This window comes from Desmodus rotundus, chromosome 11 (genome assembly GCF_022682495.2).
Source record: "Desmodus rotundus isolate HL8 chromosome 11, HLdesRot8A.1, whole genome shotgun sequence".
NCBI classification, from domain to species: Eukaryota; Metazoa; Chordata; class Mammalia; order Chiroptera; family Phyllostomidae; genus Desmodus; species Desmodus rotundus.
In genome coordinates, this window is record NC_071397.1 from 99,435,582 (window position 1) to 99,462,660 (window position 27,079).

At 48.9% G+C, this 27,079-nt stretch overlaps 1 protein-coding gene across 3 annotated transcripts in view; it reads right to left on the minus strand.

Moving 5' to 3' along the window:
• PRKN (parkin RBR E3 ubiquitin protein ligase) overlaps positions 1-27,079 on the minus strand; it is an 889,581-nt gene that overhangs the window by 688,930 nt on the left and 173,572 nt on the right. For all 3 annotated transcript variants that reach the window (XM_053913792.1, XM_071219677.1, XM_045188965.2), the window contains exon 2: positions 12,362-12,525. In XM_053913792.1, coding sequence (XP_053769767.1) covers positions 12,362-12,525 — 164 coding nt within the window. The remainder of the gene's footprint in view (positions 1-12,361; positions 12,526-27,079) is intronic.

Below are 27,079 nucleotides of genomic sequence, written 5' to 3' on the forward strand. Positions count from 1 at the left end.
ATAAAAACACGGAGGCCATGACTATCTTCAATTTAGAGACGAGAAAAATAGAGACCGGGGAACTGAGATGCCTGGTGCATCCCGCAGAGTCGGGCTTCTGACTGTGTGCGGAGGGTCGAGTAGAAGCCTCAGGGATTTCGCCTAACGCAGGACGTTCCTGAAATGGCAACTTCTCTCTTACACGTGGCACTAAACGTGCCTTGGACATGACAGCATTGTAAACACATAAAGGGCCCCTAGCCGCTGCAAGGACAACACGCACCTCAACGCTGCTCAGGATGCGCAGAGTCGGGGGGGCGGGGCCTGCCTATTCGGGTTCTGAAGGTCTGAGGGTCCAAGTTTCAATCGGCCCGGAAATACCTTGGACACGTTTTCGTTTTGCTCTCTGTCCTCCGATGAATTATGCATACACTGAATGCAAGCACACAGGGCCAGTTCCCTTTGAGCTACTTAAGGACATAAAAACGAACAGAAAATACCCTTGGCAAAACCAGTGTTGGGACTTCAAAAGCCCACGCATCTGAAATGAAGTCTGTGACCTACTCCGACACCTAGGCATCCGTGGCTTCACAGGCCTCGCCTGCCCCTCACGTGTCGGGGTGTCTTAGAAATTTAGGAAGCAGAGCGCTGCACCATAATTAGGCTGCGTAATGGACCGCACGGGAGTGGCGGCACTGAACGCACGGGCAGACCCGGCAGCAGGAGAGGACACATTCAATGGCAAAATGAAACCCAACGACAGAGGAAGACCCTCAGTGACGTGTAGCTTGCAGAAGCGCGACCCTCAAAATTCCTAATTGTCTTCTCAGGAGCGGTGCGCCCCCGAGCAGCTGCATCCTTGCCTGTGTGAAGGGGCGCTCACAAAGTGCAGAGACTTTTTTCTCTTAAATCTGCGAGTGTTCAGGACTAGAGAACTCTGCCGAGGCTGACCCAGGAACCCACGAGTCCCGAGTGCTCTCTTGGCACACCCTCAGGGCCGAGAGGGGCAGCGTGGACATACTCACTCAACCGATGGTGTTTTCATTTCACTGAACTTCTACTGGTAAGTGGTTAGGACAGGAAGCCAAACTCTCCCCGTCCCATTTAATTCTGTTTTCAAGGAAGCTACGGCTAAAATAAATTATTTTTATTACACATCTCACTTTATCTCCTATTTACTTCATACCTAAAGAATATAAAAAATAGAGCAAATAGTTACCAATGTTTGTTGATTAATTAGAGCTGTGACTCAAACCCACCTACAAATCGGAAGTGAATGACATATATACTCTCATTATTTGTCACTCATAAGTGAGTTTTAAGCTTTGAAGAGCTCTTTCATACAAGAGCATTGTTCTCTGACAGTAGTCTCAGGCTTGTTGCCACTCCGTGGGGAGAGGGAAGAAGGGACAGGGAGGATTTCGGTGAGCAATCTTTACGTTTGGAAGCTTTAGGGTGCACACAGTATGAACACAAGTTCATGGTTCTTAAACTCTTCTCTAAAGGCCGATGACTACATTAAGTGAACTCTCGCACAAAATCAGGCCCGCTGGGTGACAGCGTCAGTCTAATGACAGAGATGACAGCATGTCCGGAACGGGACAGCGGTGGAGAGCAATACGGCCTCAAAGTGTGGGGTCTCTCCTCCCCCAAAGGTCAGGTTTCCTCTGAGACAGGCTTGGCCACGTAAACGCGAACAGACACATCCCATGGGAAGCTCTGGGGGACTGGTTTGCACCAGAGTCGCACTCCCTCACACCTGTCGACCTGGGACGTGAGCGCAGTCGGGCAGTGGTGACGTCTGAGACGTGAGCCCGTTCAATAAACCCACAGACCATGTGCCTTCGGCCTCTTGGAAACTAAAACAACCTCAACATTTTTTCCTCCGAGTCTGCATTTACCCACGGCGATCCTCACAGGTGTTTCCTAAGTCTGCAGGGGCACACGGATATCAAGACTTCTTCCCAAAGAAAGATGACGTCTGTGAGGGGTCTGAATTATGGGAAGAGGCCAGGAATGCAGACACCCTTTCTGACTGACCCGCACAAGCAGCCAGACGCAGGTTAAATGAGGGTCTCCCTGCAGTGATCGCTGGCTCAGGACAGATAAACACCCTCTGATTCTAGAGTCTGAGGCTTCACACTACTTAGCAGTGGTCAAAACAAACCCCCAAAATGTCTTTGGGGCCATTTACCTAAATGCAGGCAATAAGTTTCAGTGGCGTGCCAACCCTTGGGAAAAATGCTTCAGCTTTATCCCTGGAGTGTCTGAGGGTCTCGTTTACACACCTGCACGCTTACGTACAAGACAATCCCGTCCGCAGTTCTCTGAGTAAACTGGTCTGTAACCTGGCTTGCTTCGTCTCTGTCAGCACAGATAAATCTTAAGGAAAGCACATTGGCTATTTATACTGTCTTTGCAGACTTCTTTTATGTATTAATTTATTTATTTTAGTTTGTTAGGATGTTTTATTCTAATTCGATTTCATGGTAAGTCAGAGTAGTACGAAGTTTCTATTCCCTGTTACAAGATGCCTGTTTGGAAGCTCAGCTTCATGTGTATGTCAAACAGGCGAAATATGTAAAAGTAAAAGAAGACTCTTAAGAAAAGTCAGCTACTTTTCTTGGAAGCAGTATGGCCAAGCGGAGGAGGAAGGTCTCTTGGATTTCAGCTTTGAGGAGGGGTCCCGATGGCCAGCACCGAACTAGCACTCTGGAATTCCTGGGGTGCCAGGCCCTGTGTCCTCCTTGAGGAGTTCAGCAGCGGCCCCCGAGTCCCACCCCTTTTAACCGCCCCCTGCCTCCCGCCACTCTCCCTTGGCTGCTGGGGCCGCCTGAGTGTACAGCCCAGGTCCTGCCTCCTTGTCAGGTGGAGGGAGAGGCCCAGCAAGAAGTAGTTGCACCATCTGCCTGGGAAAAGGGCCGCTCGGTCCCCGGCAATTCTGGGAAAAAGGCAGGGGCAGGATGCTGTGTTGCCAAGGGGCTCACGTGTGACACGGCTGCCGGCTGCTGGCCCCTGCTCAGCAGGTGGTGCGGACACCCTGCTCATCTGGGTCGCTCGCTGTGCCCCACTTGCCTTTGTGGCTTGCGGTATCTCAGACCTGTCCCTGTCATCTCCTGGCTGCACCTTGAGCCCCACAGCTCCTTTTCACAGGGCAGCTGTTGTGGCCACTGGTCTGGGCGACTCCAGCTCAGCCGCCAGCCCTGGACCCTGTCCTGCTGACCTCCATTCTCCAGGATCCACCGAGCTCGGGCCTGCAGATTAGCGACATCCCCACTGAAGCCTTCTTATACTTGTGAAGACTCTGCATTTTCATCGTAGTTCCAACAGGAAGGCTCAGCTCTGCCTGCCAAGGCCCCTGAGGAAATGGAACCTTCTCTGAGCCCCCAGGAGGCCCCAGCTCTTCAGTGAGAAGGCTCATCTCCCGGAGGCAGGAGAACCCTCTGCAGCCCAGGAGGAGGCCTCAGCTCAGGCTTCAGCGCCCCTGAGTCGGCCAGTCTTTGCTTGTTTGTGGTGGACTGTCAGATCAGCATCCAACCCCTGTGAACACGTGGCTCTTCAGTCCAGCAGAGAGCTCCCCTCCACCGCAGCTGCTCCCTGCCGGTCCTGCAGGGGGGCCGGCCCAGCCTCCAACACCCTCTACACGGCGCGAGGTGACAGTCTCGAGTCCAGATTCAGATGATGCTCGGCCCGGTGTTGCCAGAATGCAGATGGAGGAGGGCGGTCTCTGGACAAGGCGGCCGCTCGGCTGTGGGGTATGCATGGGCCTCTCCACACCACGCGCACGAGAAATGCGGGGCGGGAGCCACAGCACAACGGTGTGCCTGGTGAAGATGAGGTTTTGACAAAATGGAGAAGGGGGAAGCTGCCACGTCCACAGCCAAGGATGCTACATCAGAAGTGGCTGCTGGAGAGACGGGTAAGAAAGTGAGGCCTGACGCCGTCACGGAGGGAGTGACCCCATCCTCAGGGGACTGGTCTCCAGTCGCTGTCCAGCTCCAGGTGCCTTTTGGAGTCTCTGTCCCGCAGGCCTCTGCTCCCAGGCCTGCACTGGCCACCACTGGCAGGCCCGCTGACCGCTGGCACGCCCCCGCCGGGGGAGGGGGGGAACCAACTGACAGAGACTTCGTTATATACCAAAAAGAAATCACGGTCGACTGCGTTCCAGGTTCTGATGTGACCTCGCCGCTTTCTGTCCTGTACTCCAGAGTGAAAGACTTTTAAGTAGATTTAGTTTATAAATGAAACCATGCCATCCCGAAATTCCTCCCATTACAGAAACGTGTGGACCAGTGGCCGGGGGCCGACTTCTGAGTGAACATCTCCTCTCGCCAATATGACCACGGTGGTCCCGTGAGGTGGCCACTTATTTCCCAGCAGTGTGGGGCCTGCCCCTCAAGTCAACTCCGAAAATATACGTGGCTGAAGCCCACAGTGCTCGAGGAGTGTTTGTTCTCGTTTACTTAAAGTCTTTGGTAACAGCTTCGAAAGTGATTACTAATCACGTCTACCAGACTTTTAAGGTGCTAACAATTGTTGAAGAATTCATCAACATGCCTTAATACTCCCGAGAGGTTCACGGGCCTCACATTCAGTGGGAGTTAGTGTTTAAATGTCTCTGAGAATCAGTCACATTATTTTCTAATCCATCATGTTAAAAGTAACTTAATAAATACCGTTCCTTTAAAATAGGTGCGAATAACAAACCGGTCTATTTTCTGTGGGAGGGGAATTTCCATTCCCCTGTGAATGAGAACCAAGGTGCTTTTGTAAACTGGACTTCACCTTGAGGCACTTGTAAGTCACGTGTGGTTGTAATGGATACTACAGAGACCCAGGCCTATGCCCCACTTCCCCCCGCCCCAGGGGGACCTGCGCTGTCGCTGTGGCACAGCTGAGGTTCAGGACACTCGTCGCCATGCAGATCCGCAGTGCTGTCCTCAGCTGCCACACACTCTCCCCTCCCGCCCCCTCATCATCACCCAGGAACTGCGCATCTCTCTTCCAGGCCATCATTCTGTCACTTCGAGAATTATTATCATAGGCACTTATTGAGGGTGTGACCTTTTGGGATTGGCTTTTCTTCACCTGGCACAATTCCCTAGAAATCCACCCAAATTTGTGTATCGCTATAGTCTGTTCCTGCTCTTCGTCGGGTCCACTGTGGCTGGACCGGGGCTTGTTTCATCATCCCCCCACCGAAGGGCATCGGGGTTGTTTCCAGTTTGGGGCCGAAGTGAGTGGGGCTGCTAGCAATGTTCGTATCCTGGCTTTGGGGTGACCAGAGGCCTCCATCCCTCGGGGTAAACAATCAGCAGTGGGACGCTGTGCCATACGGCAAGTTCACGTTCAGTTCTGTAAGACACTGTCATACCCTCCTCCAGAGTGGCTGTGCCGTTCCGTCCTCACCGGCATCTGGTGGTGTCGGTATGTGACACTGTAGTCACTTGGCTCGCTCAGTGGTGGTTGAAGGTGTCTGTCACAGGCCCATAACCCGGGGCGCCCTGTTCACAGTTGCAAGTCACGTGTAGCGACCTCACTCCTTTAGGTCTTTCTGTTCCTTCACCTCCCAGACGAGAACCGGTGCCAGACCACCCATGTTTGACAGCCACACTGCTTTCCATTTTCCTGTCATTTTTTAAAACTCTTAAAATCTTGTCAATAACAAAACAGAACATATTAATGTATAAAGGAAAAAATTATACTCTAACAGTACTTCTCCAACTGGTCTGTGGACATACCCTCTAGGAACTGAGAATTCTACGAAATTATTTAAAAGGTTGTGATATTAGCTGGATTATAATCTCAAAAGTATCTTTTACCAGTTAAAAAGACAGTATCACTTTTTTCAGTTATGATTTTCAGGGTAAGATTGAGGTTTTCGGCTGCCAAAGGCGGTCTTAAACTTGGGGGAAGGCACCGAGAATACTCACTGAAGGAAGCTGAGGTCCTCAGGGGGAGGAACTGGGCCCCATGCCCAGGGTCCGCCTGTCCCTGCACGCCCAGGGCACTGCCACACACACCTTTTGTGCCAGAACAACTACTGATCGAATCCTTTTTTCATTCGCAAAAGTGTCCCATTTCGTATTGTAAACTATAATGGCCACACCATCTATGATCACTACGAACAGAACGAAAACAAAACCAAAAGGGAAAGCCCAGCAAGTAGTACACCCCCCACTCTACCCTCTCAGTACACCAGGGGCCACGTAGCGTTGGCGGGGGGGGGGGGGGGGGGGGGGGGGCGAGCGCTAAGTAGCTCCTAGGCAGGGTCCGTTTTCTTCCACTTCTCATTGCACATTCTGTGCCGTCCTACAGAGTATAGCTCCTACTGGACAGCAGTGAGTGCATCACCGCCAGCAACTGCTCTAAGATTGTGTAAGAATACGCGTCTAAGGAGGCCAACGTCCTGCCCGCTGCACACCTTCATAAAGTAGAATCCCCAGACTTGCCAAATAAATGCCTACGTTCCTCGTCTTTCAAATAAAACCGTTACATGTAAATAATGTGCCGGCTTCTCAACACCAAATCTCATAAAGGTTACAGAAATGTCAAGTTTGCTTTTTCTAAAGTCCGCAGGCATACCTGAATGCATAGTTTCAGTAAAGAACGCGACAGGCTAATAGAATTAAAGGGAAATTATGAAATTATAAGTGATAATATACATATTACCATATAAAGAAAGGATCATTGTTAATTATTAAGAAGATATAAGCAGAGTTTGGGACCTGCTGGCATGCTTTCCCCTGTCATTTGAATTTTTATAACTAGCAAATAGTAATTCTATAATCAGAAAAATACAGCCTAAGTGTATTAAAAGGGAAATAATGATGCTGGGAGAAAAATTTAAAGGACATTAAAAAAAACCGGCCACTCTCAAAAACGTAGTCGAACAACGTTAACTTACGCGAGAGGCGGGTCGAGGCGCACCTGGGGTATGCACACCACCCCTGTGCGACTTTTAAAGTCTCAAAATTTAGCAGGTTAATTAATTAGGCAAATGACTGAAACAATCTACAATGTTCCAGGAAATGAAAGGTGAATTTTCTTACAGATTTCAAAAACTTGAGTTTTTTAACCATTAAATACGGTGCACTCTGCCAGGAAAAGCTGGCTTTCAGTACTCACAAACTCTGAAATATATATGGTGTACGTCACTAAAAAATACAGCCAATTAAATAATTTGGCTTCTCAGGGTCATTACTCGTCTTTAACATTTACAGCCCAAGCTATTAACGTCGAGATGTCTTCGGTCTTCCAGCTGAGGCCGCGTCATGTCATAAAGCTCAGAGGACGGGGGTAATAAAGCAACGCCCTTTATATCGCCTGTGGGGTGGCCTGTTTATGGAGCGATGGCCGCCAAGTGTGTAGGTACATTTTTAACATCATAAAATCGAGTATTTGTTGAAAGAAATTTGTAAGTATCCATCTAGATTAACCCTTTTACAAAGCAAAAATTCCTATGTGTCATATTTTTTTTGTATTATAAATCTAATTTATTATTATAAAAAGAATACAAATAGGGTAGCTTCCCTATGACAGTAAGAAAATATAAAAAGGTTCCGTGTTCTGGCTGTGACGGTTAATTTGACACGTGGACCTGAGGGGATGGGTGCCTGAGCCTTCAGTCAGATGTGGATCTGAGTGTGTCTGGGATGCTGTGTTTGGGGGGGTAGCATTGGAATCAGGGTTCTGAGCAATACGAGGGGCCCCGTCCAGACAGCTGAAGGCCTCCCGGGAACACAAAGAATTCCTTCTGCCCAGGGGCATTCTGGTCAGGACTGGTTCCCTTTCCCCTTTGGACTTGGACTTGGGCTGCAGTGTCAGCTCTCCCTGGGTCTCTAGCCTGTCGGCCTATGGACTGGAGCCAGGCCATCGCCCCTCCTGGCTCTCAGGCCTTCGGGCTCCGACGGGAGTGAAGCTTGCGGACTGCAGCTCTTGGGACTTGTCAGCCCTCCGTAGTTATGTGAGACAATCCCTCCTACATAACTCTATCTATCATCTATCTGGTGTCTGTCGTGATGAAGTAACCGCCTGAGCTGAAGCCAACCTCTGTCATCTTTCCATCTACCTACCTGCCTACCTGCCTGCCTACCTGCCTACCTGCCTACCTGCGTACCTAGCTGTGTGTGCACATATACCCACAATATATAGCCATACACACATGTATCTGTACAAGCTATGGGTTCTGTTTCTCTGGAGAACCTTGGCTAATAAATACACTAGCTACTAAAGCTATACTGATATTAATGACATTAATAATAATACAGCTTACATGAATTCTAGTCAAACAAAGTCACATAAATACTGAAGTCCTTGTCATTTTGACAGTTAATCTAACTGCAAAGATAATCAGTTTGGGTATATACAGCCACATTAGAATCTCATTTTCCTGTGGAATTCTGAATAATAAATGTGGAATGACGTGGAGGTGATTTCAGGGATTTTTGTTATGTAGTAGGTTAGATGTGGGGTAGGACAAGGAGTGACTCATTATTTAACGGGGCCTGAATACTTGGCTGCATCAGTTAATAAGAACTCTTTACCAAAAAAATCAAAGCATTGTGAATAATATATCAAAGATTAATATTTTATATTGCATATTTGTAGGTATAGGAAAATAATAAAGAATATGCACACAAGCATGTTGATGATGAAGTAGATAAAGCTGTGTAACTCTTTCCGATCTGCTTCTAATAAATACAGAGTATAGCTGATATCCACTTCGTGAAAATATATTTTAAGAGCAAGAATAGTGTGACGAATCTCCGCTGAACAACGCCACTACGGGTTTCTCTCTCTACTACATTTGTTCAGAGGAAATGGGAGGTCTCTTTAAGCTAGCTAAATTCCAGTTCCACTATTCTTAAGGTAAGTAAAACCTGTATTTGTAAGGGTCAAATGGTTATTTATAAACTCTGCAAAGTTCTTTTCAGTTAAACTATGTAAACATACAAACACACACATACATTTGCCTCGATGAAAGACATATCCCCTTGTTGCTGTGGCTCCTGAATTTACCGTGTGACCCACAATAAAATGAGTCCGTGCTGTGCAAGGTGACCTCCGAGACACTGGAGTAGCGTCTGATGAGGACGACGATTGGGATGCGGAGCCAACAAATGCCAACATTTACACAGAGCAGCGGCTCTCCGCCGGTGCGCCGCAGGGATGCTCCCAAGGCACGGTGATCCTCCCAAAGCACCGGGTTCCTCACAACGCGCGGGGGTCCTCACAACGTGCGGGGGTCCTCACAACACGCAGCACCTGATACTGAGTCAGGGGCACTGACCTCTCTTCCCCCTGACTGTCAAGCCAAAAAATGAGGACAGCCAACAAAACGGTAGCCTTGTGGTGGGAATGCATCAAAATTATACCTATGGTTTTGGTTGGATGGGCAAAAAATACATGCTTCTGGTGTGCCACAGGACTGCGGTAATTACTTTATGTGCGCCATGAGCTGGGAGAGGTTGAAAATCAGTGGTAGTTTACTGTGCGGCTTGCTCTGTTATAAGAGCGTCACAGAAATTAACCAAGTCAGTCCTCTCATTGGCTAGAAATTAACCAGTGAGATAGTATTATTATTCCTATTTCACAAATGAGCAAACTGAAACACAGAGAGGCCATGTTCTCCAAGTAGGTAAGATACATTCTTTTGCCTTAAGTTGTAATATTAAAAATCAGACACTCCCAAATGCTTGAGTTGCATTGTTATAAACTCCAGAGAGTGCCACCACACACTAAGAAGTGGAGATTGTATAACACGGAAAGTGCTTGTGGTGCAACGTGAAGAAAATCCGAATACGCGTGTGCTCTTTCACACAGATTACGCAGATCAGGGCTACAGACCGGCAGCCCCGCCTGGGGCCAGGGGTGGCAATGGTCAGCCCAGCGCAGCCCCGCCTCTCCTGCAGCGCCCTGCTCTCCTTCCTCGCTCATCGCCACACCCACCCGTGTCTCAGACTCCTGGACTGGAGTCCGAAGGCCACCAGGTCACCGCTGCCGTCCCCAGGTCCCCAGGCCCTCGTCTTCCCCGGCCTTCATCTTCCCACCAGCGTCCTCACCAGGGATTTGGTAGGGTATCCTCAGAAGAGCCAGCTGATGGACGCTGCCTCCTCTGCGAGGCTGCTCCCTGCTCCCTGGTTCCACATACACAATGGTTACCTCTGCGGGGGCATCCTTAACTGGGCCCTGCAGAGTTGCAGGAGCTCGAGAGAACCCTTTACAGTGAAGAAACACCAACCTGTGTGAATGAAATGGGAATGACACGGGCCCAAAGTGAGCCTCTGGGCTCCATCCCTGAGCCTTTGTCCACCTGCTGGATGGGCTCAGGGGGCTCTCCCGTGGGCACCACCCTCACCATGTGCCGAGGTCCCTCGTCCCCTACAGCCACACAGGGTCAGACTCCTCCCATCCCTCTGCACGTAGGAAACCCCAATGCCAAGTCAGCCAAGACCCTGTAAATGCAGCTCCAAGCCCCCTTCTCGCCCAGTCTCCAACACCTCCCTCCTCCGGGGCCTGGGAGAACACGACCCATGCTTTCCCCAGCCCGCTGCACGCTCACTCTCCTGCCCTGGGATGCTACTCAAGCTTGGATTCTGCCCGGAAGCCCTTCGGGGTAGGGGGGCCTTCCACTGAGACCAGCTTTCTCCACCATCGCGAGTCCCTCCCACTCGTGTTTCCACGTTCGCGGGGCATAAGACATGGTGTGCTCATGGCAGGCTATTGGGTCACACCAGGGGACGGCTGGTAACTTCCCCAGGTTTCCCGTACTGCTCAGCCCCATGCTTCTGCGTTAAACCCCACCCGAGGGCTGTCAGCACAGCAGCACTGGGAGTTCCGCCCGTCTTCGGGACCCTCCTCGGGAAGTGTGTATGAAGCGTTTGTCAGAACATAACCTAAATCAATAAGTACTTTACACGTACACAGTAATACAAATCAGTCATCTGTCACAATTAGTCTAACCTCTCAGCTCGCACAGGAGAGGCATGGAGCTTGTAGGACCCGAAGATGCAACCTTTCCGGTAACAGAAGACGCTTCCGTTCAAGGACCCGCTTTAAAATCGGTTACTTGTGAGGGAAACAGTCTTGGATTTCGAGGTTGGCAGGTACAGAAAAGCTTTTTAGTTCACAGAAATAAAAAAATCAAAACACTTTCGAGCACAGACACCTCCCTTATAAAAAGCGATTGCCCACAAGCCGAGCCCAGCAGTTGGGAGTGAAGGGCAGGTGCCTGCCCCTCTGTCTGTCCTCCGGAGAGGCACTGGAAAGTGGGGGCGATTTGCATTTCTATAGCTCCTTTTCTGAACCCTAGTTCTGAACGCATTCCCTAAGCAGCTAACACCCTGGGCTGGGCACCAGGGATGGCAGAACCAGGAGGGACACCATAGCCGGACACGCAGCCCCTGTGCACAGCGCCCCCACACAGAGCCCCCCAGGGGTCAATCGGGACAGGCTGAGAAAGGCGCGACATGTCTGCTGGTCCTCAGCATCACCTGACCCACCCACAGCCAGCATTCCGTCTCTCCTGCTTCCACAAAGCATCACCTCAATCCCTGTGGGACTGTATTTGCTGGCTTCCCCTTAGAGGGGCCAGCACGATCCGTTAGTGCCCTGCCTGGCAAGGTCTCTCCTTATTTGTACAGCAGGCACTGTTCCCCGTGACCCACCCCCGACAGGATCAGGGGCTTTTCTCACGTCAGGCGCAGTGCAGGCCCGGAGAGAAGACACCCACCACCCCCTTGCCAACATTGCAGGGGCCTGCGCCAGGGAACATCGCACCCAAGCTGGGAGAAATTAGCCACCAGGGTGGACTTGTGCTGGGCGGCCCCACCAGCTTCAGGGCAACGCGCGTGGTGGGGGAACCCCCACGCTCGCTGTGCTGTGCGGGTTCCTGGGGGAACCCTGAGCCCGCACCTTCTCTGCTAGTCACAGCCGCAGACGTCCCACTGTCCTCCAGGGGTCACACTTGGGTTACAAATCCCTCACCGCACAGTGAGTGAGCAGCCTGATTGGGAGCAATTTATTCGAATCCTTCCTCATTAAGATTCAAATGGAATAAGTAAGGTAGAAATTGAACAGACACCGAAACCGTGCCTCACTGCTCCTGTAGTCAGTAAACATTTATTCACTGAGCCTGGTTTGTGTGTTCTCGCCCTCGCTCGCTCACTCAGGGTTGTTCTTCCAATCCTTCCTGCTTGCTGTTTCAATGCATAATTAAGAAGGTCAGAATTAATGAAGCGGTGTGGAGTAAAGTTCAAGGAATCCCCAGGCACTATTTATTCTATTAGATCTCACGCATGAATGTCAGCTTGCCAGCGCACGCTGCGTGAGCGATGGGGCCTGGCCGCATCCCAGGGACGACCCACCAAGGGAGACTCACCTGCACCACCAAGTCATTGCTGAGCTCCTTCCCCGCGAAAATCACCCGCAACTGGCCAGCTGGAACCCCCTGTCGCTTAGCAACCGCCTCCTTGAGCTGGAAGATGCTGGTGGTAGGATCGACCTCCACTGGGAAACCATGGCTGGAGTTGAACCTCACGAACACTGACGGAGACAATTGGGAGGGAGAAGAAAAGTGAGCATTACTCACAGCCCTTAGTGGCAGCAGCAACATTTCTGAACGACCTGCCGCCCCCGGCCCTTCCAGGAACTGCATATGTTTCCTGTCACTTAGGACGCCCTGCTGCGGAGTTACACGTGGAGAAAAATGGAGTTCCCATGCGCTAGTAGTCAGCAACCCACAAACCGAACTGCACGCTCCCTGTGACACCTGCCCCGGGAGACGGGGACTCAAGCAGCACACTCGCAGGACAGGAATGGAGGGGTCCCGGAGTTCGTGGGAGAGTGGCCTGTGACAGTACAAACACGTGCTCCCTCCAGGGGCGCGTCCAGGGGTGACACGCAGACACTCTGTGCTAGCCTTCGTGGAACAGGAAGTCCGCGCTGGCCGCAGGCTCGCTCTGTGACTTTACGCAAAGGGATGGATAACGAAACCATTCCTCCTGGAAACTGATCGATATAACAAGAGTGAAGTCCCCAGGGCCTCTCATCCACGTGATCACAAGACAAAGTCACTTAAGGACCTCTCTGTAGAGATGGGAAAATTGAAGCCACTGACTGACCAGAGTGAAGACCTGGCCAGCACTGTGTCTAAGAGCACTGGGCACGGTGGCCGCAGCGCGAAGGCTCCACTGGGCCTTCGGAGGTACGCATCTGTCTTTTCTTTCGAAACCAGTGACACAGCTTCTATCACGGGGACTTCTATCCTTCCCCTCTGCACCTTGCTGGGACCCCTGTCCTCCCCACACCCCTTCTAACTGCCAGTGCCACCCTCATGTCCAGGGGCCTCACACCCCTCTTCAGGGAACTTTTTCTGGGTGTTTCCAGGTGTTTGCCGGCCTCCCACCAAAGTCCTGGTCCACTCTCTTCACTTTCCAAAAGTCCCATACTGTTCTGCCAAGTGGTCCAGAGCTCAGATCAGTTCTTACAGTCTCCTCCTATCCACTGGGGACAGGACTCCAGGCCCCGCACAAGCTTGTATCCCAGCCTTTTCTGCTCATACCCACAGGCCCGTCCTCTGCTACATGTTCCCAGAAAACACAGCTCAGAAAACCCCTGGACCACCTGCTGACGTCATTCATGCCACACCCTCCGTCACCGCACCTGAGGAGAGCCATTCACCAACAGGGTCCGTCTCGAATGTGACCTCCTCTAAGACGCCTCTCACTACCAGACCCCCGAGGCTGAGCTCTGCTCTTCAGGGCTCTGGTGACATTGACACCCACCACTGCCACATTCTCTCGTGGAAGCAGCCCTGTGCAGAGGCCTCCAGCACCCCCTGCAGAGTCGGAAGGGCCTGGGCAGCGATCCCTGCAGCTGGCAGTGAGCAGCCCTGGGTGACATGTCAACCTTAACGACACTCTTTAGGTCCCGGTCCCCTAGTTTCCGGCACTAAACACACCGTGGAGGGTGTCCACTCCTAGTGTTGGCGACTGCCACATGGTGGTCTTCAAAACGCATGTGCGTTCGCACGTGCCGGAGACGCTTCTGGGGCACGTTTTACCTCCTTGAAAAGACTGCAAACTCCTCAAGGCCAGGCACTGTGGCTCCTTTGTCGCTGTGCCTCCCGTAAGTGTGGCATTCCACTAGCTCGCTCTCAATTAGAATGAGGTGTCTACCTAATAACGGCTGTAACCTAACAGTAATTACGCCACCTGTGACGGCTGAGCACTTCCGACATGACCGTGCTGTGCCTTCCGCACATGGTGTCAGCGTGCCTCGGTGATCTGAGAAGACCGGTATCATTGCCCCCATTTTTTTATGATATAATACAACTTATTCAGATTTTTTGACTATTAAAGGACTCAAAAAATAGATATTTTTGCAGAAATAAATGTTCCATACTCTGGAATTTAAGCTTTACCAGGGCAAGAATGCTCACCCATTTTATTTAACAATGTCTCCTGAACATCTCCCATGCGGGCAGAACTCAGTGAATATTTTTTGTTGAATTTACTGGGGTGAAATTGGTTAATACAATTCTATAGGGATCAGGGGCACAGTTCTGTAATTCGTCATCTGTGTGTTGTATTGCGTGCTCACCATCCCAGGTCGAGTCCCTGCCCTCCCCCGCCCTGCCCAGCCCCCACTTAGTAGAACAGTAAGAGGAGGCCTAGCCCTGGAGGGTTGTGGTCACTTCCCAAGCACATCAGCTGCGTTGTGACGGAATCAGAATTCAAATTCGGTTCCATCTAACTCTAAAACCCCGTCCCGTTTCTGCTGCAAGGAGTCGCGTAAAATATGCTCAGAAGTCTGTGTTTCTTTTCCTTACGATAAAAAGGGGCTTTATAACATGACTCAGGTACTCCCCACACAGGTGAGCGGCAGAAAACGGGATTGAAAAAGTGAAAGCTCCAGTGGGGAGCTGAGAGCAAGGAACGGGAACAACGGCTGTAAGACAGAACGAGATAAGCAGGGTGACACCGCAGAGCAGAGCCTGGTGCCTTCTACCGGCAGTGTCAACACTAGAAAAAGTTCCGAATACAGAAAGTCGATGGGAAAACCACGGAGGAAAAGGTGCTTTTGATGCACTTTGGAGCCCACGTCGTGCGACACCCTTGAAAGCAGAGGGGAAAGATAACGTCATGGAAGTCCTGGAGGTCTCCCCGCATGCAGCCCCAAGCACTGGAGATGACCAGTGCATCGGGGAGCTGGGCCCAGGACTGCAAGGGGTGCTGGGGACGGCGCCATCTCAGCTTCCTCAGCTCCATGTGAAAACAGCTGTTACAGTCGTCTCTTATCATCTCCACGGATGTGGAGCTCCTGGGGACTCGCGAGCTGCTGCTGGGAATGTGACACAGTGCGCTGCTTGGGAGGCAGCTGGCAGCCCCTCCCTCTGTGAAACGCAGAGTCCCCGTGGGCCCCAGCCCTTCGACTCCTCGGTGTTCACCGCGAGACATGAAGATGACGCCCGTGGAAAGGTGGCAGACAAATGTTCACACCTGCATCATCCCTAACGGCTGAAAGGTGGGCTCGCTGAGAAACAGACCCGTGCCCACCTGCGGTGTCTGCACCCAGTGAGACAGTGTGTGGTCATTCAAAAGGCTGGGGTGCTGATTCACACTTCAACGAGAATGAAACTTAAGTGAAGGACGGAAGCCAGGTACGGCAGACCGCGTGTTGTATGATTCCACGTATGCTGAGTGTCCAGGGGAGCCCAATGTGTGCACACAGAAAGTCCAAGGGGACCCAAAAACCCCAAAATTTATTTATAAAAAACTGTATTTATTCTTTCATTCAAACTTCAGTTACCTTCAAAGTACTCTCCATGTGATACAAGACACCTGCCTAGATATTTTTCCACTGTTCAAACAGTTTTTGAACTTGTCGACTTTGATGTCTTTTAGTGCTTCTGCCATTTTTTGTTTCACCTCTTCCACGTGCGCAAAACATTTCCCTTTGAGGACGTTTTTCATCGAGACAAAAAGGAAGTCCCTTGGGTAAGATCAGGTGAATAAGGAGAGTGGGGCACAGGAGTCATGCCATTTTTGGTCAAAAACTGCTAAACTCTCAGTGCAGTGTGGGTAGGTGCACTCATCAATCACCCATCATGAAATGGGCAAACACACTGAGTCTTCAAAAAAAAAATTCACTGAAGCCGAACACAGCCTCTCACAACAATGCCAGCAGGTATGTTAATACAGGTGGGATCCTAGAACACTCACTTAGTGGGGGAAGCCTGCACTACAAGGGGCCCACTTCCAGAAGATAATTCCATTTTTGGGGGGGGTCCCCCCTCATATGTTAGCAGTTGACTAGGGTGGCAGTGGAGTGTGTTTGGGGAGAAATGGGAGTTTCTGCTAAAGGGTAGAGGATTTCTTTTTGGAGTGATGAAATCTTCTAAATTTAATTGTGATGACGGATGCATAATTGTGAATATACTAAAAGTCATTGAATTTTACACTTTAAATAGGTGGATGGTACAGAACGCGACCTACACCTCAGTAAAGCTGTCTCCTCCCAACGATCCCTCCCCAAGTTACCTGTATGTCTGTCACTCACTAAAGTACTTGGCAAAAAGGCAGTCATTAAGTAATTCTGGAAGAGGCAAAGGCGCGTGTGTTCATTTCACTTTAAATGGCTTTCTTACAAAATTTGTACCCGTCAACTTTTGCATTTTTAGATGTTTGTTTTTACAATGTGGTCAAATTTTGTTTTGAAATATCACACAGTCGCTGTACCTAAAAGCGCCGTGAGGACCTGGAATAGTGCTAATGCTGTTTTTAATAAAAGGGAGACACCTATTTCAGCATTTAACATAGAAAATCTAATTTGCTCCAATTACTCACACTTTCGAATTTCCATGTGCTTTCAAGTACGAGTAAGATTTAGATGAAATTGCTGGTGACATTAAAATTCATTCATTCATACTTTCAACAAATATTTACTGAATAAGTAACCATGTGCCAGGCACAGTGCGAGCGATGTTGAAACGCTGCAGCGTTGGCTAAGTTTGACCCAGTGTCGCACCACCTGCAGTAAGTGGACGGAACGCTTCGAGAACAGAAAAGAGGGAGTAGCCAAGGGCTGCAGGGCTTCAAAGTGTCCAGAGAAAAGGAAAAATTTACGGCAGATACAGAACAACAGTAAAGAACGTCCAGATGGAGATTCTTTTCTAATTGCTACAAATAGAAGTCACAGTTTACTAATCCCTCTTTTAGGAAAAAACCGCGCCATGTCCCTTAGTCACGGGGAGGCCAGTGTTACAGGACGGACGTGTCTGCAGCAGCAACCCGACAACAGCCGGGGTCTCGAAGAGTTCTGAGACCCCTGAAGGGGTTCCTCAGAACTTCTACCAGGCTAGGTGTCCTACTGCACAGCAGGACGAAGTAAATAACTCACCTTTCAGTATTCAGAGAACATGATAACTAAAGAAAAATGTCCCGGGGATCACACACATCAAAAGAGAACGTCAGAATATCCACCGGCTCATTTTCTGAATTGCATGACATTCTAAGAATTGTGTCGCGACAATGAGCTGCATGTCTGGGGCCAAGGTTGGGTTTGCAGGCGTGTTGCTGCCACGTGCTGCTGCGTTGGCCCCGACTCCTGGAGACTCTGTGAATGAGTGATGTGTCCGCGGTGTCCCGTCCCCTGCAGCCCTGCTCAGCCCCTGGAGACTCAGGCCTGAGGCTTCTTTCATGGAGCCCGTCCGCTTCGCACGCCGTCCCAGCCCCCCCCTCCCCCCGATGATGTGCCCAAAGCAGGGCAGCTTCAGCTTTGTCTTCTTTGCTTCCTACTATGTTCCAGGCTTAATTAGCTCCCGGACCCATGTGTCTATCTTTTTGGAGGCCCAGGGCGTCCATACAGTGCTCCTCCAGCCCCACACTTCACGTGAGTCCATTTTTCCCTCTCGGCCTTCTTCACCGTCCAACTTGCACAGCCACGCCTGGTAACTGGGCACAGGAGGGTGCGGACAGTCTTAGCCTTGGCCTCTAACGACACATCCTTGGTCTTGGTGATCTTTCCCAATTCTTCCACTGTTCCCCTGCCGAGTCTCAGCCTTCCCTTGATTTCTTGGCTGCAGCCTCCATTGGAACGGGTGACCGAACCAAGGTCACCAGCTCTAACAAGCTCAGGGGCTTGGTTGTCTGCGTTACAGTTGTGCATTTCTTCCGTAGTCAGGGAGTCGGTCTTCCTGATCTTCAAACGTGCTCCTGCTCTGACACTTTCTTCTTCCACCTGCGAAGGCTCTCCCTGCCTTTCCTAGTAGACGTCGCTATCCCTGTCACCTCACTAAACACACTGAGAGAATCGAGAGACCCGTCTCACAGCCAGGTGGCCTCACGGCTGTTGGTGAATTCAGGACACGCAGTGGCTCACACTTGATAATACCGAGTGATTACCGCGTGATAGTGGCTCACACTTGATAATTGACGCCGTCAATTTCCCCATCACAGGTGGCGACTTTGACACTTGTTCATCTGTGGTTCTTGGACATTCTTGGGTGCCACACGATTTGAAAGCGGTGAAGGAAACGGATTTCTTAGGATTATATTTTTCTGGCCTTTTCTCCACATAAACATGCTCGCTCACATCAACATTAAGAGCACGGAACCACCGCACTTCACAGAGTGAACACTGCTGTCCAAGCTGCTACGCATCTGCCGCGTCCTCACGTCCGGCAAAGGTAATGCCAGCGAAAACGGTGATCGGAGAGATGGAATTCTAACGTTTCGTCAGAAGCAGCAGACTCTACAAGTGACCTCGGTGTTCCGAAGGCATCAAAACACAAAATAAATTTATTCTGGAGGTATTAGCTAATGGAGGCATTTCTTTAAAACTTTCCAGGCAGAACCAGAAATGTTAATGCTGTGCTGATTATCCAGATAACGTGATGTGCTGGGGGCAGGTGATACACGGGACATCGGCTTCGCTACGCGACGGGCTCTATGAGAATTTACCCAGGGCTAAATTCTTTGACAGGTTTCACGTGTCCTTGAAACTCCACTAAACTTGAGTTACAATGATGATGTTTAAGAATTTAACAAAGTTATCACAAGAACATCACATTCGAGTTTTCTTTTCACTCTCTTTTCTTATCTGTATCCCTTGGATATATGGTGACTAATATATCTTAATGTATTTCTGTCAATATTTTTATTATGTTATTTCTTAAGATGACAACTGCAAATAATAACTCGTGCTGAAAGAAAATACCAGAACCACCAATATTTTTCTTTTCTTGACATACCTACAGATACACATTTTTATGCTTATAATAGAAGTTAATACAGAAACATGCCAGGCTTACTATTTCTACACTGGTTGCAGAACCAGCTACGACCCTTTCTGACGAGGTGGAGGTTTATGCGTGTGTGGGTGAGGCAACAGCTGGGGTAAACTGCTTCCAGAAAATCACAGGCCTCGTCGCTTCCCTCTTCTTCTCTTACAACTCGCGTGGTGAAGCGAGATGTGCGGGCTTCTCTTTAGGAGGCCGAACAGGCTGCTAACCTTTAATACTCACCTGTGCCCCAGGTACTGTAAACATTCACCTCTGCCCCAGGTTCTGTGCCATTGTTAATTCCGAATAAAAATGGACAAGTTAACTCGCTGCATCTGCTCCTACTGCAGGATCAAATAAGTATCACTATTCTCCTTGGTTTTCATTCATTTTTCCTTTTTAACACTATCCTTTTTTTTTTTAAGGCTAGGTGAACTTGGCTAACTTCTCTCTGTTAGGTGAGGTAACAGGATTATTCACGTGCATTGCATACAATAGTGACATCGCACAAAACCTTGCTTCGGGATAATAGCAGCAAAGAAGCCAACCCCTGCCTTTATCATCGACTTCTAGAAGGATAATAAATCACAAAGATAAGCAAATCAGGTACATAAAAAATATGGTGAGCCCAACTATTTTGAGTTATTCCTATGATTCTGTTATTACATGTATTAATATTATAAATCTGTTTAAATGGACCCTTCCTGGGGAAGTCCCCTTGACTATACCACTCAAAATCACACACGGCCCCTCACTCAGCACTCCCGCCCTCCCTCCCAACTCCTTGTCCTCAGAGCGCGTATATACCGGACAACCTTCCCCCTGGACACCAGGACTGGGACCTGTATTGCTGCTCACTACTTAGCCCCGGTCTTGGGCACACAGTAGCTGCTCAGTGAGCACGGGATGCATGGAGGGGTGCGGTGACCCAGGTACGCAGGTAACACAGGTATGCAGGGCAGTGCTGTTCCCACAGCACTTACCGCTCCCGCCCCCTCCCCCACCTGCTCCACTTTCCGTCTCCACCGAACAGGCAGCAGCATCCACCAACGGCTCTCGCCCAAAACTCAGGAGTCGTCGTCATTTCCTTCTCCTCTCACACTTCTTACTGTTAAGCCCTTGGCTCCATCTCCCAAACACGGCTTGGACTTCTCTGCGTCTCTCTGTCTCCACCATTACCTCTCTCTCAAACCAGAGCAACAGGTTCCTAACACGTCCTTCTCCTTAGAGACACACATCGCTCCCACATCGCTCCCGAGAGAAGTCAGATGAGTCTCTTAATAAAGTCTTGTCACTCCCAATTAATAAAACCCTCAGTGACTTTCAGTTGTTCAGAGAATCCACTCCACACTCCTCACTACACTGGGGTTCACACAACACAATCCATACTCCTCACTGCACTGGGGTTCACACAACATAACCCACACTCCTCACTACACTGGGGTTCACACAATATAACCCACACTCCTCACTGCACTGGGGTTCACACAATATAACCCACACTGCTCCCCACAACCCGCAGGGCATGACCTGGCTCCTGCCTCTCCTCTCAGGCCACACCACACTCAGCTACACTGACCACCATACTCCAACTCCATACTTCTACTCTGTGTTTCTGGAATAGGCCAAACTCTTAGAACTCCAGGTCTTGGCATCTGCCATCCCCTCTGCCAGGCAACTCTTCCCTCCTCCCTTTCCAAGGCCCACACTCAGCCCTCAGTCAGACCTCAGGGGCCGCCTCACGGAAGACCTTCCCCGAGCACCCCCACTTACTATGTGTAGGCCCCCAGAGGGCAGGGACTTGCCTCTTCGTGTCCTCAGGGACTAATGAAATGCCTGCCATGCAGAAGCTGCTGCAGATGTGGCAACTGAATCAACAAATACAACCCTTTCCTCGCCAGAGTGTGCGCCCCTCCTCCTTGTCACCCCCGACGCCGGAGCAGTAAGAGATGTGCCACCAGCGCTGAAGGAGGTGAGGGAGAAGCCTGCAGTCTCACACCGTCACGAGCACCGCCCAGAAAGACCCTCCGTCCCGCAGAGTCGAGGACCAGAGCTGGACCGAGGGGGAAGCTGACCGATTCAATCGGCGTCACCCAGTGTCCCTCCCATGCTAGAAACAGCATGTAGCAACTGGGGCTGGTGGCACAGAGCAGATAACATTGTATCTGAAGTGCTTGATAACTCCATAATCCCACCAAGGAGCTGGCGATATTTTCATCACATTCCTGTTTTCAAATGCGGAGATGCAGGCTGCATAGCGGCCTTGCTGATGGATTTGGTAGGATAGAGTCTCGTCTATCCTACCAAAGGAAGGACCAAGTCTCCTCCGAGAGTGTTCAGCCCCTTCCACAGCTCAGTCAACGCGGCAAACATTCTGTGAGCACCTTCCACCAGCCAGGTGCTGAACTCAATGTCAGAACAATAAAAATAATTCCATGTAGTCTCTTCACAAAAGGGTGAATAGCTTTTCCTGCTACTGGTCATAGATTTATGTCCTGTGGTGTTGGCAGCATTTTAAAATGAATACATTGGGTGAAGATGTAGAGAGCAGGCTTCTACCAGTATCACCTGAGAACTGCAGGAAAAGAAAACAAAAGCAATAAATAAACAAAAATCAAGTGATGGTAACCGCCTCGAAGCCTGGGATGATGAGTTCTTTAAATAAAATTTAAGTCAGATAAAGATAAAGTTCTATTCTTGAGCTGAAAACACTGATTACATATTTACAAGACGGGGTGACGTGAATGTGGCCACTGCATAGGAGTGCTCTTTGTAAACACCTGTTGCAACACAGTTGTCATAGAAACCAGTCTCACCCTGGGTGCATTCACAAGGAGGTGGTCATTCCTGTGCCAGCCGCGCCCCCCTGAGGCTGTTGGCTCAGAAGTGGGTGCCACGGGGCAGGGAAGGGCCCTGAGGGACCCGACCTGTCGGGGCGGTGGCGAGGATCCCTCCTGCCCCAGCACTTGGAGCTAAGACAGGGTTTCTGCCACGGGAGACTGGGCCTCAGAAGCCGGGACCCAGTAAGAGAGGGAGAGCGGTGGGGGAGGAGGGAGCTGATCACTGTCTTCAAACAGTCAAAGAGCAGATTTCAAAAGAAATAGCAGACCCTCATTGGTGACCCCAGGACAAAGAATTCGGAAACTACAGGAAGAGATTCTGAGTCACTGTATAAGGCCCGGCTACCAGCGCTGTCCTCAGCAAGCCTGAGCCACCTGAGGAGGAAATGGCAGGTCTGCCCCAGACAGCAAAGGCATCAGAGTGGGGACTCGGACACCGAACAGGTGACAGGATTAAATGATTCCCAGGCTCTATGATCTTGACGTCCCAGGATGCAAGGAAAGGGATATGAAAAATGTGGAAGGATAGATTGTTCATTCATTCACCTTCCCAATCCCTGCTACTGTTAGGCACTGTTGTAGGTACCCTGGACACGACGGGGAACTTCAATAAGAAAACCCCTACCCTTGTGCAGCTTACACTCCAGAGGGCTTGGGGCACAAAGGCCACTTAGTAGCAGCCCGAGCCACTGGGCAGTTTGTTGTTTTCAGCTGGAAGTTGTTACTTGTTTGGATACAACAGACAGCCAGTTGTCTGAGTCTCAACAACGGGCAGGGACACGGTTTACCTTTATGATGAATTTCCTCCTTGCTCTCTAAGCTATTACTTTGTGCTTCGCCATGACAGAGCAATGATTTATAATTAACTGCTTATGCTTTGCAATTACTAACAAAACGTGTCCTGCCATTTAATAAAGTATTATCTATTAAAGTGTTCTCTTAGGTCTGAATTCCTACACATTAAAATTTTCCAGTTTTAAAATTATAAAATAAATATAATTAAAATTTATAAGTTATAGAGAAGCACACAAATTAAAAGATGTATATATATTGCTAGTCTTGTTACAGAATGATCTCTGCATATGTACAAATGCAAATTAGGACCTATCTTTCCAAGTCCATTGGAACTTTCATGGTTTTGCATTTTATTGCACTATTTCAACACCAGTCTTTTTGGAATTGATTTACCAACCTCCGTCATTGGAACTGCAGCCACTCAGCATCATCTCTGTGGGCTGGTTTTAGACTTAACAACATATCACAAGCTATTATCAGCCAATGACACTTAACAAGGCACCCGCGCCGGGCACCGGGTACACAGAACGTTAGGCCAGGAGCAATTTCTGTGTCGAGGTGATGGACGGATCCACACCGGTCAGAGGCACTAGGGAATGCTTTGTGGACAAGATGGTCACCTTCTACAGAAGAACGGAAGAACTTTAAAGGCAGACACAGTGATTCCTGGTTGCTCTAAACATACCTACAATTGATTGACGCTTTTGATCACTGCATGCCACGAAGACACTCCAAACCTATGTGTTCTCTGTACTTGGTGTATCTTAAGAAAATAGTCCGGAGCTATTTGGAACAAAGAGTCCAACATTACGGAGGCCTGTGTGAGCCCTCACTCACAGCATGGGGACTCACAGACACACAACTCGTGTGGAAGTACAGCCTCGGGGAGGCAGGACCCGCTTGGTGGGGTGGCTGCCCCGAAACCTGGGCCAGGGATGCTCTGGGTTTTGCCGAGTTGGGCCATGGTTACTCAATTAAGAGATAACTTCTGACACTTCTTATTTTATGTTTACCCTTTCTACTCAGGTCCGTGAAATAAAGCACTAAGTAAATATTGCTAAACCTATTATTAGCCTTTCCTAACTGCTCAATTTTATCTTTTTCCACCCAAGAAGTCCTAACTTTTTCACTTGTGCTGCCATAAAAGACTAGTTCCTTGACCGTTTTACCTCCCCTGGAGCTCTTTTGAACCTTTTTACATCTTTGTTAGGGTGTTCACCAGCAATAAATACTTCAGGTAGGAAAGCACTATAATTGTATGCTAAAAGTGGAAAGTAATTTCTTTTTCCAAGGAAAGGCTTGTCAAACCCTTGATCGGATCCGTAGGTGAAAGCATTATGCTGAAATACTGCCTCCAAAGAACGGGACTAAAGTTCTGAGCCTCGGACTCTGGAAAGCACAGTTTGAATCAGATTTCCCCAAATGCCTTTCCTCACAGTTGCCAACATTAGGTTTGATGTCAGAGGTAATGATTTTCATGCCTAAATGCAAAGTCTCGACGGGGGTTCGCCACCCACCCAACCCCCTTGTCTCCAGGGCCGGCTGCCCAGGAGGGGGACCTCGGGGGCCACACTGGGAGCCACACCTGCAGCCTACAACGTTCTGGTGGACGCATTTAAAAAGTGACACCAAACTGATCAAGTTAATTTACATATTTTAGGTATATCCAAAATGCCGTTCCAACATTTAGTCGCTATAGAAAGTACTAATGAGGTACCGCACATTCTGTTTTTTCCTTGCTAAGTTTTGAAGTCGGGTGTGTAGTTTAGAATTCCAGCGCAGCCCAGGTCAGACTGGCTGAGTGAGGGTGGCTGCTGGAGACACTGGAGAGCCAGGCCTGGAAGGAAGCTGTAACCCGCAGGCAGACGGGAGGTTTAGAAACAGCACGGCTCACCGCTCATCTCCTACGTCACCAAGGCTCTCTGTTCTTTCCACACTTCACAGAAGTTAACCTGTTAAAACTCTCACCATCAGTGTGGGTTGAAAACAGTTTAGGTTAGTTGCTATCTTTAAATGATGGGAAAAATTTGTTTTCTAAGCACTCTTTCAGCGCCAACGACCATTACCAGACCATTATCAGAATAATGTTAATTCCCAATCTTCTCAATTAGTTTCATTAAAACATGGCATTTTAAAGGTAATACGGATAATCCCAGGGCTGCCAATTTCTTCTACTAGGAATGCAAAGGCCTTCCCCCATTCATATGAAGTTGGAACAATATTATTCAAATGATTTAGTATCTTTGAAAGAACAAGGCACACAAATATTTACATAACACCACGGATGGAATATCTATCTTAACCTAATGTTAAGAATGACAAAGGAGAGAGGAGCCAGCAATAATGCATCTTATTTATTTTTCAATAACACAGCTGGGACATTCCATACACCTAGGTTCTTTAACTTGCGGGGAAGAGTAACCTGTCTGTATTTAATTTTCTCCTGCACATACTGAATGAATAAATTATGAAAATATGTTTGAACTCTCCATTTAAAAACAACTATATAGGAACTGGGGGGGAATACTGGTGGGAGGGAGGTGCAGAGTGGAGAGGGATAAGGGGAGAAAAAATGGGACAACTGTACTAGCATAACCAATAAAGTATATACTTCAAAAGAAGCAGCAAGAGAAAAGAAGAGAGTTACCTACCAAAGAGTTTCCATAAGACAGTCAGCTGATTTCTCAAAAGAGACCTTACAGGCAAGAAGGGGCTAGAAAGAAGTATTCCAAGTCATGAAAGGCAAGGGCCTACATCCAAGATTACTCTATCCAGCAAAGCTTTCATTAGAATGGAAGGGCAGATAAAGTGCTTCCCAGATAAGGTCAAGTTAAAGGAGTTCATCATCACCAAGCTCTCATTATATGAAATGTTAAAGGAACTTATTGAAGAAAAAGATCAAAACTATGAACAGTAAAATGACAACAAACACAACTATCAACAACCGAACCTGAAACAAAACAAAAACAAAAACAAAAACAAACTAAGCAAACAACTAGAACAGGAACAGAATCACAGAAATGGAGATCACAGGAAGGGTTATCAGTGGGGAGTGGAAGGGGGGATAATGGGGGAAAAGGTACAGGGAATAAATAGCATAAATGGTAGGTACAAAATAGACAGGGGGAGGTTAAGAATAATATAGGAAATGTAGAAGCCAAAGAACTTGTATGTACGACCCAAGGACATGAACTAAGGGGGGGAATGTGGGTTGGGGGGGGTAGGCGGGGTGAAGGGGAATAAAGGGGAGGGAAAAAATGGAACAACTGTAATAGCATCATCAATAAAATATACTTAAAAATAAAAAAATAAAAACAACTATACTTCTTCCTAGGTTATTTAATTTTAGGGAAAAACCACCCAATCCCATTTCAACAACAGAAAAGATAATTTTTTAAAAACTCTATTACTGTTGGTGGAAACCAAAAGAGATTTTTTATTCAACCAATGACTTTTCCACTGAGTAGTAAGTCAAGAGGAAGCAGACTCTCTCTCGAGAGTGTGTTCGGGTTAAAATTAATTAGCACAAAACGTGGCATCTCCCTGGGGAGCAAAGGGGACGTTCCATACAGCAGTGAGTCACTAGGGCCGGCAACATTCTCCACCAGGTGAAGAGGGCACCTCGCCAACCTGTGATTTCCTAATCCTGTTAGATCGTGGCTTTGGCTAACTGATTTCTTTTCAAATTAGGGCAAGGTAGGCTAATGATCAGTACACTACCTTAAATGCCAAAGAGATGCCAATTACAGACCTATCGGGCCATGAACTTCTAAAAAGACCAAATATATTCTGCTGTGTCTGCCCTTTATATGGGTCCGTGCAAGCTATTTCTATTATTTCTGGAAGTATCCAGATTCACAAGCACCCATGAAATCCTCAGACTAAGAATATGAAAACACGTATTTCAGGCTGAAAAAACATTCAAAAGGACTAATGTCCTGTGACATGGCATTTTTCGGGGCCCTCACCTAGTTTCCACCCCTTTTCTTCCGTGGGCCTCACCCTTTCGGCGTGCTTAAACTTCTGGCTGTATAACCCGTGGGGAGTCACGGCCGGGGCGCTGTGTTTACACTAACGGTGAAGAGCGGCGTGTGTTCACCGTTTCCGTGAAGAGTGAGGGCTGAATACAAAAAGCTAAGCCCTCAGGGACCCTTTTTGAGTATCTTCACATCTTATACAT